The 14856-nt window shown below is 38.0% G+C and overlaps 1 protein-coding gene across 2 annotated transcripts in view; it reads right to left on the bottom strand.

Moving 5' to 3' along the window:
- The window catches only part of LOC127450329 (protein kinase C alpha type-like), a 271450-nt gene that overhangs the window by 88425 nt on the left and 168169 nt on the right, over positions 1 to 14856 (bottom strand). For both annotated transcript variants that reach the window (XM_051714339.1, XM_051714340.1), the window contains exons 4-5: positions 6232 to 6343; positions 96 to 224 (exon numbers count right to left, since the gene is read on the bottom strand). In XM_051714339.1, coding sequence (XP_051570299.1) covers positions 96 to 224; positions 6232 to 6343 — 241 coding nt within the window. The remainder of the gene's footprint in view (positions 1 to 95; positions 225 to 6231; positions 6344 to 14856) is intronic.

Genomic DNA, 14856 nt, shown 5'->3' with positions numbered 1-14856 from the left:
AACACAGTCACACACACTCATTTATTGTAGCACACAGTCTGCCAGTGTCCAGTTTAATGATGTAATGATATTTCCAGTGCATTGTGTATGCTGACCTGTGACATGAAGTCTGTCTCCGCTGACCTCAATCTTAAGGAAGAGTCTTCCTCGACGCTCTGTGTGATCTGTCCCGCATAGACTCGGCACATTCATCACACACTGCTTGTGAACGTTCATGTCACATGCTGAGAACCAGGGAAACAAGAAAGAGATTCAGCTGTGAATACTGCAGCATTAAACATCTTAAAGTTAACATGATGCAACATTCGTACTTTTACTTCCATAATGTGACATATTTCCCAGTGAAAGGAGAAAGTTATTACATTTTGAGACATCAAGATGCAGTTGACATGACATCTCAGTGAGGTGTGGTCAAGCAAATTGCAAAAATGTTATTACAAGCGTGTTACTATTCCACATAAATTTACTGCAATCTGCTCCCATTAAAATCTGTAAATACTGTACATTACCACCACAGCCAGAGTGCTCAAGACAGATGGATGGAGAGAGAAGCAGACAGGGGACTGAAGAACAGGAATATTCTAGATCAAATTAACAAGGAATATATGTACAATTGAGTTTTAATCCCATTTGACCTCATTATGGTCCTTGAGAGATGAGTCTAACAGACAACGGAGAGAGATGAATTGTTTAGGCCTGGGGCAGGACCTATCCTTTCACACTGATCTGAAGCCAGTTGTTTCATTTTGTCACAGGTTTCATATAGATCTGGTTAAGAGAATCTGGTCTTGGATGCACTGTAAATAATCTCAGTATTTTTGTCTGGTTTTCCAGTAAACATTTCTAAACATCCTTAAAACAAGATGCATTTACTTGAGAAGCGACATAACATAAGATATTAAATCTTGTTTTCAGAGAAATATAAGAAAATGTAACCATTTTTATGCTTAGAACAAGAAAATAAATGTACATAATTCAAAAGGAAAACATATTTATTTATTTTACTACCCCACTAGGTAGCAGCTTTTTTGTTCCCTTTTAGCTCTACTGCATATTTTGGCCACCAACTACAAATGTTCACACCTACATTTAAAAGATCACCTCATATACATAGAGTGGAGTGAAGTAATTAAAAAAATTTAAATAAAAAAAAACTCATTTTACAGAACCGAACAGAAATTCTCCAACAATTAATGAATAATATGGTATATGTTTACAAACTTTTTAATTTTTTTTTATCCTGTCTTTGAAAGTCTGTGATTCAGGCTCTGTTTGCTCTGTGTCCCTGCAAAAGCGTTAGTTCATTCCACTAGATGGCAGCAAGTACTAGGAAAAAAATGTCCTCTATCACCTTCCATCACAATAAACAGATATGAAATGCAGGTGGTGCTCTAACGCAGCTGAGCCCTCGACATGTGCTCAACCATAGACATTCAGTTTATTTTGTAATTCCCCAATGTTTCATCGAATATCTCATCCTCTGAGTGGACTAGAAGCTTTTTGATGATGTATAATATTTACATAATTGGTAGTGAGGAAAATATTTTGCCATGATATGTTTATAATACTTTTTAAGCTGGAATGCATATTTAGTTTGGGACATCTGAGACATAACGTTGGATTATTTCCCTTAGCAAGCTAACAGATAAAAAGAAAATGGCTCATTTAGAAGAAAGCAGCCTACGGTGAGAGCTGATTTAGAGTTTGTGTCTATTTGGTGATTACAGAAGCAGTGATCGGAGCAGACATGAGACTGTTTGTATTCTTTGTTCTGTAGAGATCACGTGGAGGTTTTCAGTTATTTTACTGTACTATGTAACAAACACTCACTGAGCACTTTATTAGGAACACTATACTAATACTGGGTAGGGCCTCCCTTTGCTCTCAAAACAGCCTCAATTCTTCGTGGCATGGATACCACAAGTTGAGATTCTGGTCCATGTTGACATGATCGCATCACACAATTTCTGCAAATTTGTCAGTTGCACATTCATGCTGTAAATCTACCATTCTACCACATCCTAAAGGTGTTCTATTGAACTCGGATCAAGTGACTGGGAAGGCCACTGAAGAACAGTGACCTCATTGTCATGTTCATGAAACCAGTTTGAGATGACTTTTGCTTGTGGTTTGTGACATGGTTCATTAGAAAATGGGTAAATTATGGTCATGATGGGATGCACATGGTCAGCAACAATACTCAAATAGGCTGTGGCATTCCAGTGATGATTGATTGGCATTAACGGGCCCAAAGTGTGCCAAGAAAACATTCTCCACACTATTACACCAGAGCCACCATCCTGGACTATTGAAACAAGGCAGGCTGGGTCCATAGATTCATGCTGTTGGCACCCAATTTTGACCCTACCATCTGTGTGCCTAAACAGAAATCGATTTTCATCAGACCAGGCTATGTTTTTCCAGTCTTCAACTGTCCAGTTTTGGTGAGCCTGTGCCCAATGCAGTCTCAGCTTTCTGTTCTTGGCTGACAGAAGTGGAACCTGATGTGGACTTCTGCTGTTGTAGCCCATCTGCCTCAAGGTTCGACATGCTGCCCATTCTGAGATGCTATTCTGCTCACTACAATTGTACAGAGGGGTTATCTGAGTTGCCACAGCCTTTCAGTCAGGTCGAACCAGTCTGGCCATTCTCTGTTGACCTCTCTCACCAACAAGGCTGTAGAACTGCTGCTCACTGGATGTTTTTTGCACCATTCTGAATAAACTCTAGAGACTGTTGTGCGTGAAAATCCAAAGAGATCAGCAGTTACAGAAATACTCAACCAGCCTGTCTGACACGAACAATCATGCCACGGTTGAAATCACAGTTTTCCCCATTCTGATGATTGATGTGAACATTAACTGAAGTTCCCTAACTGTATCTCCATGATTTCTTGCATTGCACTGCTTCCACATGGCTGATTAGATAATCACACGAATAAGTATGTGAAAAGTTGTTCCTAATAAAGTGCTCAGTAAGTGTATATACATACAACTGAAGTCAGAAGTTTACATACACTTGGGTTGAAGTCATTAAAACTCATTTTTTTAACCACTCCACAGATTTTATATTATCAAACTATAGTTTTGGCAAATCGTTTAGGACATCTACTTTGTGCATGACATGAGTAATTTTTCCAACAGTTGTTTACAGACAGATTGTTTCACTTTTAATTAACTATATCACAATTCCAGTGGGTCAGAAGTTTACATACACTAAGTTGACTGTGCTTTTAAGCAGCTTGGAAAATTCCAGAAAATTATGTTAAGCCTTTAGACAATTAGCCAATTAGATTGTGATAGGAGGTGTACTGAATTGGAGGTGTACCTGTGGATGTATTTTAAGGCCTACCATCAAACTCAGTGCCTCTTTGCTTGACATCATGGGAAAATCAAAAGAAATCAGCCAAGACCTCAGAAAAAAGTCTGGTTCATCCTTGGGAGCAATTTCCAAATGCCAGAAGGTACCTATGTTCTTCTGTACAAACAATAGTACGCAAGTATAAACACCATGGGACCACACAGCCATCATACCGCTCAGTAAGGAGATGCATTCTGTCACCTAGAGATGGACGCAGTTTGGTGCAAAAAGTGCAAATCAATCCCAGAACAACAGCAAAGGACCTTGTGAAGATACTGGAGGAAACAGGTAGACAAGTATCTATATCCACAGTAAAATGAGTCCTATATTGACATAACCGGAAAGCCTACTCAGCAAGGAAGCAGCCACTGCTTCAAAACCACCATAAAAAAGCCAGACTACAGTTTGCAAATGCACATGGTGACAAAGATCTTACTTTTTGGATAAATGTCCTCTGGTCTAATGAAACAAAATTTTAACTGTTTGGCCATAATGACCATCGTTATGTTTGGAGGAAAAAGGGTGAGGCTTGCAAGCCGAAGAACACCATCCCAACCGTGAAGCATGGGGGTGGTAGCATCATGTTGTGGGTGTGCTTTGCTGCAGTAGGGACTGTTGCACTAAACAAAATAGATGGCATCATGAGGAAGGAAAATATATGGATATATTGAAGCAACATCTCAAGACATCAGCCAGGAAGTTAAAGCTCGGTCGCAAATGGGTCTTCCAAATGGACAATGACCCCAAGCATATCTCTAAAGTTGTGGCAAAATGGCTTAAGGACAAGAAAGTCAAGGTACTGGAGTGGCCATCACAAAGCCCTAACCTGAATCCGTAACTAAATTTGTGGGCAGAACTGAAAAAGCATGTGCGAGCAAGGAGGCCTACAAACCTGACTCAGTTACACCAGTTCTGTCTGGAGGAATGGGCCAAAATTCCACCAACTTATTGTGTGAAGCTTGTGGAAGGCTGCCTAAAACATATGACCCAAGTTAAACAATTTAAAGGCAATGCTACCAAATACTAACAAACTGTATGTAAACTTCTGACCCACCTGGGAATGTGAAGAAAGAAATAAAAGTTGAAATAAATCATTCTCACTACTATTATTCTGACATTTCACATTCTTAAAATAAAGTAGTGATCCTAACTGACCTAAGACAGGGAATGTTTTCTACGATTAAATGTCAGGAATTGTGAAAAACTGAGTTTAAACGTATTTGGCTAAGGTGTATGTAAACTTCTGACTTTAACTGTAAGTGATGGAGTTCTATGAAAAGTTCAGATTCTAAGCTTTCAAAAGGTACCACATATGACTATTTATGTATCCAGAGACTTTTAAGTGTAAACTTGTACACAATCTTGGCCTCTCCGACGAATCAGAGTTTAAGGGTGGTTTCACATGTAGCACGTTTTAAGTGAACCAAACCCAGTTCGGTTAAAGTGAACCAGAAAGGGAACCAGCTGCAAATTATGTGCTTTTGGTTTTCACAATGTAAGTGTGACTTAAAAGAAGACCCAGTTTCTTTTTTGGTCCTCTTCACATTATTGTGGTCTCAGACACCTTGTTGTTCACACCACAGTTCCTTAAAAACTCAGACCCCATTGCAGCTAGGGCTGTCACGATTATGAAATATGGCTGACAATAATTTTTCATAAATCAATTTGTCATACAAATTGTCATATTTCTTAAGGTTCTTGTATGCTTATGACAGATAGGCCTACACCTTAACCAGTAATTAATTGATATTTAACTTGAAATCATATAATAAAATGGGGCTATCTTATAACTTTTAAGGCTTTAAAGAATATTTACTTTTTCATTAAAAATTATTGCACGGGGATAGAATTACATAAAAAGTAATATCTTATGTTATATCATTTATGAAATCCAGACAACACTGCCAATTATATTACATTTTGCAATGGTAATAAAATCTTCACTCTCTCACATTATGTTAAAGCTCTCCGATAAAACCTACAAGCCCTTATTTCACATGAATGAAAACATTTGAAATTCTTTTTGCATTTGAAAATATGTCTCTTTATCTATCATCTCTAGAATAATGGAGCAAGCAAGCGCCTCCTCCTGCATTTCATATACATTGTGTGTATGAGCCAAGAACATCTGCCATTGCGTAAATAAAATTAAAGTGAAACTATAAAAATCCTCGCTTGTTTTTTCGTGGGAGTTTGGCACGAGCCTCCACAGACAGTACGCCCATCAGAGCACTTTAAAGCGGTTCATCTTAACGCGCTGCTTTGCTCTGAATGCGATTGGTCCTTTCATTTTAGGTGCTCAAATAATACAAAAAGAACACACAAAAACACGTCATGGTAATCATGGTATATCTATATTCACTTAAAATTCCCATATGTGGACAGTAAATTGTGACTGGAACATGAAGTATGTAATTCAGCTATGGCAAGCCACGAGGTACTTATGTCATAAAATGCCAAGCGGACTGGTATCTCTTCGCTTTCATATCGCACAAATCAATCAAATCACAAAAGGACCCACAAACAAACCATACTCAGACCACCTCCTGAGGTGGTCTAAGTATGGTTCACTTTTGGGTCCTTTTAGGGGGGTCTGAGACCACTTGGGTTGTTCACATATGCACGTTATACCGCTCTGAGAGCGCTTGGAGTGCTCAAATGAACTAGGTGTGAAAACGCCCTAAGAGGTAAAGCATAAACCTAACTGAAAAAATCTTACGTCATTATGATTTTCAAGTAAAAGTATCTCTCTTTAAGTATGTTAAGATATTTCTACTGGAAAAGACAGAAATACTCAATAAGAACATGATTGTTTTTTGTTTTTTTTTGGAGTATGAGTGAGAAAGGGCATGCTGGGAGGTTTTCACTCACTGTCGCATTTCATCCCCTGGTGTATGAGTCCATACAGCAATGAGCCGCAGTGATCGCAGAAGGTGGGACTGCCGTAGCTGTGGATCTTAAACTTGTGCTTGCTTCTGGGGTCCTGTAGAGAAGTGCAAGAGAGACCAAATCACTTCATGCTGATCACTTAAAATGTTCACAAAAGTGGGAGGAGCATTCTCAAAATTGCCTACTCCAATCTGATTGGCTGGGCTGATGCAACATTCGGGAATCAGGCTGCACAGATTTATATTAGTCTGGCCGGGAAACAATGTCGCATTTACAAGATACCAGGCTGCTCAAATGAGCACTTCTGATGAAATCACTAGACATGACAAAGTTTGTGACAAAATTTTGGTCACATCAGATCTTTTCATGACATTAAATCAAAGATATTCAGAGTTTTGATTGAGACACCCAAATAAACAGCAAATAAACTAGATATCTATAAACTGTATAATCCGCTTGCTCTTTGGGTTATATGCAAATTCAGACTGACCATGATTGGTCGCTTTATTTGTCAGTCAGATGGCCTCTTCCTATTTAAGTGGCCGGTTATTAGCTAAAATAAGTTGTTCAAATTAAATTTGTTCACATATGATAAACAGTAATAGTGATGCTCTTAATAACATACACTCCAAAAAAAATAAAAATCACTTTCACTATCATCAGTTTTACTCAATCCTCCCACATTCATGTTACTAAAAAAATATAAAAATACAAGTAACCAATGAGCTTAACTTAACCCATTTGTGCTGGGACAACATGAATACATTTTTGTTTGGTTAACTGAAACTGGACAGAGCATTTCTAGTTCCCAGCATGCCTTTGCATGGGACCCAACAGGAAGAGTAAATGTTAAAATTAAGTGTTATTAGGGGGCTAGAATCTTTTTTCCTCTGATTCCTTGAATCAAGCCCTACAAAATTTATATCTCCAATTTCATTTCAGTCTATAATTGATTTTTTGAAAAACCTACTTTTTCGAACTCCTCATAGACCGTTAGTCAGATCGACATGTAATTTGGTATACATCATCTACAGACTCCCCTGACAAAAAGCTATCAAAAGATTTTGATACATCATATTGTTCCGAAGATATAAGCAAATATGTTTTGGGGCATGGCCTATAATGACTAATTAGTCTGTATCTTGTTAGTGCAATATTCAAACTTAACAAAACTTTGTACACATAGACAAGAGTACACTCTGAGGTAAAATGCCAAGTTTTGTTCATTTTTTATGTTAGGGGGTGCTATAACTTAAGAAAATCCTAATTGTGCAACTGTGCTCAAAGCAGTTGAATTAACTCCAGAACCGTATAGGATAAAAATATATTTTTTTTTATTTCTGTGAAGCCATCTGTACCTCCAAATCATCTGGTCACATGAATTTCCATTTCCGCAAAAAACATTTCTACCATTCTGTATTATTTTGGAAAACCTACTTTTTCTAGCTCATCCTATGCTGTTTGCCCAATTCGCACGAAACTTTGTATACATTATCTACAGACATTCCTGACAAAAATTGATAAAAAGAAATTTGATATCATAAATCGTTCAGAAGATATTAGCCGATAGGTATTTGGGTATGGCCTATTATGACTAATTGACCAATATCTTTTGAGCACATATTTTAAACTTAGCATGCATGCACAAAAGAACATTCTGAGGTAACATGCAACATTTCATCAATTTGGCATGGCTGTAACATAAGAAATACCTAATTTCTCAACTGTATTTAAGGCCTTCAAAGGCATAAAAGGCAGTTCTGTTTGTCCACCAGAGGGAGCCACATAACTATAAATGATTCAAAGGGTCTTCAAAGAGTAATTAAAGGTAGAAAATTTATAAATTTACTTAAATTTATATTAAATCAAGGTTTATCTGATAATTCTGTTGCACCAAACTTTAAACTTTGTTTAAAAATAATCAGGGTTACATTTAAATCAATGTTTCGATCATAATTTAAATTTCATTGTAAATCTGAATTAATTTTAATCCTGTTTCTCCATGACTTTAAACTCTGATTTAAATCTCAGTTATGGATTAAGTTTAAACTTGCAGCTGAGGTGGTTTAAACATTAAATTGACCTACAGTAAAACATGAATGACTTTGTAAGAGAACAGTGAATATGCCGTCAGCCCTCTGAAGGCGGTTAAGGTTTGAGTGTTAGGGTTCCACAGGAAATTTCCTGTCAAATCAGATTATTTTTGTCATTTTCCCATATGTGCTTGGCCCCCGATAATTTCCGCTTGTGGCTATATTTTTATGTGTCTTTGTACAAGACGAATATAAAGGGGGAGACTTGTTAGTATTTATGTTTTGTTATGCTGAGATTGAGATTGAGAAGAATTTCTGTTTTGTTGTAGTTTGGGGGTTACCATCATGGTGAAGAGTGGAGTTTGAGCCTAGATTGAGGACCAGTACATTTTTAAAATTCTACATTGCTTTATCCATTGAGCAAGTGCTGTGCTAACCGTAGCATCTGACCAAGTTAACTCAGTAGTGCTTCCTACTAGCATGTGTTTAGCATGCTAAAATTTCTTGTCAAAAGTGCTGGGAAGATTACTTGTAAATTGTAATCGGGTACTGATTACAAATTACATGACAAAAATTGCAGTCAGTAATGTAATCTCACAGATTACATTTTTGGGGTAATCTAGTCCGATTACTTCCAACCAAACTCTTTTATTTGATGTCACTTGCATTTCTTATGAAAGTTTCCAGAAATGTGGACAAGTTTCCGGGGCACATTAAACAAACATGGTCATGCAATTTCGCCATTTTACAAATGCCATGCTTGAGTGGTAAGAGTTCAGACCAGTTCTATTTGGGAATCAATGTCATAAAAACAGCCTCAAAGTTATTGCTAAACCAAAAGTGGATTTTGAAGCCGAGTACAAATGCAATTCATGAACTAAAACCATTTTTACGACGCTAATGTAACTGAATTACATTAAGAATATGAAGTGACGTGTATTTGGGCATTTTGATGCATTTGATGGACCAAACCCTTCCACATGGTTATATTACACACAGAGCGATAATTCAAATAATATTTAAAAGTGTGTTCGTCAGGAATTAAGAAAGTTAAGAAAACATGCAAACATATCTTCAAATACTTTTTTTCACCGTGTCGCCTTGAAAGGGAAATTATCTCTGTACATCCAGTGGTCAAACGCTGATTTAGACTGCTCGAGTCGAGTATCAGGTCTGTGTGCAATTTGACAACCCTCCCCCTATCCCTCTCTTCCGAACACTCTCGAACAGTTAATGAACCTATATCGTAGTTAGGCTGAGTGAAAAATGTAAAAGATTTAAAAAAAGAGAAAAACATTCCATAGCATGAACAATTTACTTCCGTTGCCAAATTAACATGTAATCATGTAATCCATAAGAAAGTAACTAGTCCAATTAAGAGTATTTTAAAATGTAATTTAATCCAATTACAAGCACTTTTCATAATCCAGATTACATATAATCAGTTACTACCCAGCACTGCTTGTCAATAGCTAATATATAAGTAAAAGAGTTTCATTTGAGTTATTTTAGCATGTTACATTTTGTTGGATTTACTTTATTCAGTAAAGTTCCCTTAATTTGAAGTATTTCAGTATAGGAAAAACAAATTACGTGCCATTGAAAGTGGGAGAAAAATTCCAAGGTGACCATCCACACAAAAAACAGAGTTACACTGCAGAGAGGTTGTTTAATACGCAGGAAGTTACTCATAACTCTGCAGGGTTATTTCAATGGGGCATGCAAATAGAGCCACCAATTAATCTGTCTGTGAGTGATTGGAACATAATGAGGATGTGAATTTGCTGTTATATTAGTTGAGGGGTCTTAAGTCCTCTCATAACTAAACCATTAATCCAACATTCATAAAGAGCTGTCAGACTCAACTGCACATCACAACTGCTGTGTGACAATATTGAGAAATAAGAGTGCTGAGTCAAATACGAGTGTTATAAAGAAATCTATGACACTGCACGTACTATTGCCCTTGTTTCCATAAACATTCAGTAACTGGACAGTTCTGACACGACTGTTGCTGAACAACAGTACAAAACAAGTGTTTGAGGCACTTATGGAATCAGGTAAATTAGATATCCACGAGCAGAACCGTACTTGTTTTCAGAGTTATATCAATGAAAGTCAGTATTATTTTGAATTGAACTCCAGTCTGTTACTCTGATTTAAAGATTTCAGATTAAACCACCCCTAAACTTCATGTAAAAAAAAAAAGAAAAAAAAAAAAAAGAAACTGTTTTTCAGAGCAGTGAATGTCAAAGATGAATGTTCATTCAACATTAAATCAATGACCATTGCTGTCACGGTCCTGTCACTCTGTCAGTCTGGGTTTTTGTGTGACAGGACCGTGACATCATTGTCCTATGTCTGTCTGGTATTTCGTTTTCTGTCTCTGTGTGAGCACACGGGTTTGGTTGTTATTTCCCTGCCATGCGCTCCTCTGTTGGTCTCATGTTTCATGTTCGGAGCATGGTGTCTGAATCCTGGCTTCCCTGTCTGGTTTGGTTTCAGTTGGTGTCGGGATCCAGACACTCCTGCTCCTTGTTCTGTCTGTCATTGGTGTGAGTGCATTGCGCTTATGTCATCTTGAAGGCATGCACTTACGTCAATCTCTTAGGCTTGTCTTGTTTCATGTCTGGAGCATGGTGTCTGGATCCTGAATTCCCTGTCTGGTACAGTTTCGGTCTGTGTCAGGATCTGGACACTCATGCTCCATGTTCTGTCTGTTTTGACGTGGGTGCATTGCACTTATGTCATCTTGGCAATGTGCAGTTGCGTCAATAGTTTATGTCTGTCTCTCACGAACACGGGTTTGCCTCGCATTGCGCTGTGCACCCGGGTCGCAAGCTGTCTTCACGTTGTGCTGAGGTTCGGTCACTTCGGTCTGAGGTGTCAGGTTTGTGTGCGGCCGAGCTCTCGCACAGGTGTCCTGTCTTGTTTTGTCGCCTGTTGCGTGCATCGTATAGCGTTTGCCTCACGATGTACCTCCGGCTTTGTCTAGTGTGGGAATGCGTGGCATCGCTTTGTTTGGCGTTGCTAAGCATTCTCTCATCTTGTCTGTCGGTTGGCATGAGAGTATATTACCTTATTGTCTTGCCGATGTGCGCTCATGCCATTTGGGTGTTTTGTATCTTGTGAGAGCACATGGCTTTGTTTTGTTTCTGTATTGCCGCATGTCTCTCAGTCTTGCGTCATACCCCGCCTCCTGGAATTTCAACTATTGTACATAAAGTTATTTTAAAATGACTCAATTAAGTAGCCTCAAAGTGATTTTATCATGTCCCTAACATAATTCATTTCTTTAGTTTTACATAGGCCTAATATTTTTGTGTCACATTACTGATTAATGTTATAATTAGGGCTGGGATATTATTTATGCAATTCATGCAGTATCCTTTTTTATTTTACTTTCTTAAACTTCACGCTATAGGAGAAAGGTGTCTCGAGACCCTTGCAGGCTCTAATTAGGGTGGGGGTGGGGTTAAAGCATCTGCTGCCTGCCAGGAACAAACCCAGGCACCTTTGTACAATGGGCAAACCTTCGCTAATGTTTTTCCCCACTTTCTGTGGATACAATTGGCATATTTAAATGTTCAGGAGGTACCTGCTTAACTCGACTGTACATCCTCACACAAAAACTGATTGTGTGGAGCAGTGCACGCTTATTTATTACGCCTGGCGAATGTCCCGGGAATAATAAACACGGGAGCGGATTTACTGTACAGAGAATGAAGATTCTTCATTCTTCACCAGGCGTGCAAGAAATACGGGCAAGCTGCTGTCTCTCTTCGCATCGCCCGAAAACATTCACTGACTTTCATCTGAACCAGTTTCAAAAGCGAAACCGCCCAAGTGAGACCCAGTGTGTGCATGATAGAGACTGGGAAGGACGTGGATGTTCAGCAAGCTGTAGCAGGTTTACTGATAGAGACTGAACAACAGCCAGAGATAAATATTTTTTAGATATTAAAATTCAACAAATTAAACTTCAACATTCAATATGTTTTATATCTGTATGTATAGTGTCTAATAATGCATTGGCAATGTACAATTAAGTTTGTCTTGCCAATAAAGTTTGATATAAATTTAATCGCCCATTTGATCCTATTATTAAATAAAAGTCAGCTTTAAAAGTTGGGCAAATCTTCTGCCGTTTTAATTACAGCATGTCAACTGATTTTATGGCATGTATATATAAACTGTACTTGTATCAAAGATTAAAACCTGTAAAATGTGTCTAATTAAAAAAGAATACATAAAAGTATAAAGTAAATATATACAGTGTTTGTTGTAATGTATTGTACCGTAATTTAATCGTGATTAATCACAGAAAACTGTGTGATTCATTTGTTTGATTTTTTTAATCGATTCACAGCCCTCATTATAAGGTTATGCTAGTTAGCTCAAATCAGGTGATATACTAAGAAAAATCATGCAAATAACTACACGTGCAAATATGTTGGACACACCCTCCAAAAGGAGGCTTTTGCGTGTGGTACTGGCACCAACTGCAATTACAGTACAGCTCTCACTAAACATAATTTTATTTTTATTCAATATGGCATTTATATGTTTATTTATAAGATTTTATGATTACATCATAAAATCTCTACTATTTAAAAAAGTGTAAGAGTAGTTGATGAGAATGCACAAGACAGTCTTCACTTGAAATGTTCATATTTACAAAGAAAATACAATATTACGTACACGTTAAGCCATCGCATCACTGATGTACTTAAATTAAACCTGATTTTCAAACCACTATTATCTTGACCATGACAAAGTTAGCTATGCACGAGAGAGACACGGGAAGCTGCACAGTACAGAACTTCGAATCCAGGGTGTCTAGCCAGGTCTCCCAAGCAACCAATTGGCCCGGTTGCTAGGGAGGGTAGAGTCACATGGGGTAACCTCTTCATGGTTGCTCTAATGTGGTTCTCGCTCTCAATGGGGCGCGTGATGAGTTGTGCGTGGATGCTGCGGGTGATAGTGTGAAGCCTCCACATGCGCTATGTCTCCGCGGTAATGCACTCAACAAGCCACGTGATAAGATGCGCGGATTGATGGTCTCAGACGCGAAGGCAACTGAGATTCATCCTCCGCCACCCAGATTGAGGTGAGTCACTACGCCACCATGAGGACTTAGAGCATATTGGTAATTGGCCATTCCATGTTGGGTAGAAATAGGGAGAAAATTAAAAAATACCTGCCTTTCATTCGTATAAATTTGCTCTCGTAGTTTCCAATTCTGAAATTAATTTCAGGCTTGATAAATCACTTTGCGGGTGCAATTTGATTCATTGGCATCTATAGTACACCACCCTTTATCATGTGCATTTGGAGGTATGCTTCTAAATTGCATATTCATTTCAGGGAAACACACAAACATTGCCAAGACGTGCTATTTTGCAGATCTGAAAGACGCAATCTTTAAAAGACTACGTTAGTAGATCAGCTTTTATACATGCAGACCTTTAGTAAATCGGGGCCTAAGTCTCCCCCTTTTGCTCAAAAAATGCACTCCCTGTGCAAATTCCCTTCCCATGTTGTTGAACATACTTGATTGGTTCACATTCATCCTACATAATGTAACACATTTTAGAGAATTACATTAATTGAAAGCAAAGAATACAAGTTTAGAAGATAAACACAATTTTGTTGTGTAGATAACAACAAATAATATGATTTAGTCAATTGGACAGCTTGCATTTTCATGATTTTTCAAAGTATTTGGGTTTGTTCGTTTATAAACAGTTTACTAGCTGTGTTATCTGTATTGAGTGGTCGTTTTATATATTGCTCCAAAGGTCTCTTCCTGTCTAAAGGGGTTGTTCCTGACCAGAATAACCTACAATGTAGACCAGACTTTCTGCTGATTGTCAAAAGTTTAGCTCTGTGAGACCAATGTAAACTCATCAAAGTTAATATATACAACTAGAACTAATGCTGAAATGTAGTATATTAATTAACAAGTGAGGTATCTGTTTTATAGCAGAAAATAAATAATTCTGTTTAAATATCACCTGGTGCAGTATGCTATTTATTTTCTCCAGACAGCTTTTGTCAGCCTGTCTAAGTGCTACCTGAGGAGGCCAGAGTGCAAGTAAAACAGATGCAGTCAGTGTGTCCAGTCAAATGAAGAGACTGTAATGAAAACAAACAGTGTAGAGACCCGGAGAATGTTGTGACTGGCACACAATGAGTCATTCAAGTGCTTTAATTACTACCCTGGCATCTTGAATTCATCAGATATTGCCAGCTAGTCTCATGCTGGTGCAACAGAAACATGCCACAGTTTTAACTCTCGATGGCTGCAGCCCAATTCACATATTTCTACAGTGCACTAAAAGTACTTTGTTGGTGATGGGAAAGTACATACTAATAGTTTTCGTATCAGTGACGAGCACGATTTGGAGATTGGATTTTCCCCCCGACACAACATTACTGATGGTTAGTTTAGGTTTGGGGTTTTGGCTGGGGGTTTCAGTTTATAAAATATTCATTCCTTTTCACTGTATTACATCCTGTACAGCTGAAAACAACTCGATTAACAACTCGTTTTTGGCACCCCTCTGTGTCA

The sequence above is a fragment of the Myxocyprinus asiaticus genome, chromosome 13 (assembly GCF_019703515.2).
Source record: "Myxocyprinus asiaticus isolate MX2 ecotype Aquarium Trade chromosome 13, UBuf_Myxa_2, whole genome shotgun sequence".
Taxonomy (NCBI): domain Eukaryota; kingdom Metazoa; phylum Chordata; class Actinopteri; order Cypriniformes; family Catostomidae; genus Myxocyprinus; species Myxocyprinus asiaticus.
This window is presented reverse-complemented; position numbering and strand designations above follow the sequence as displayed.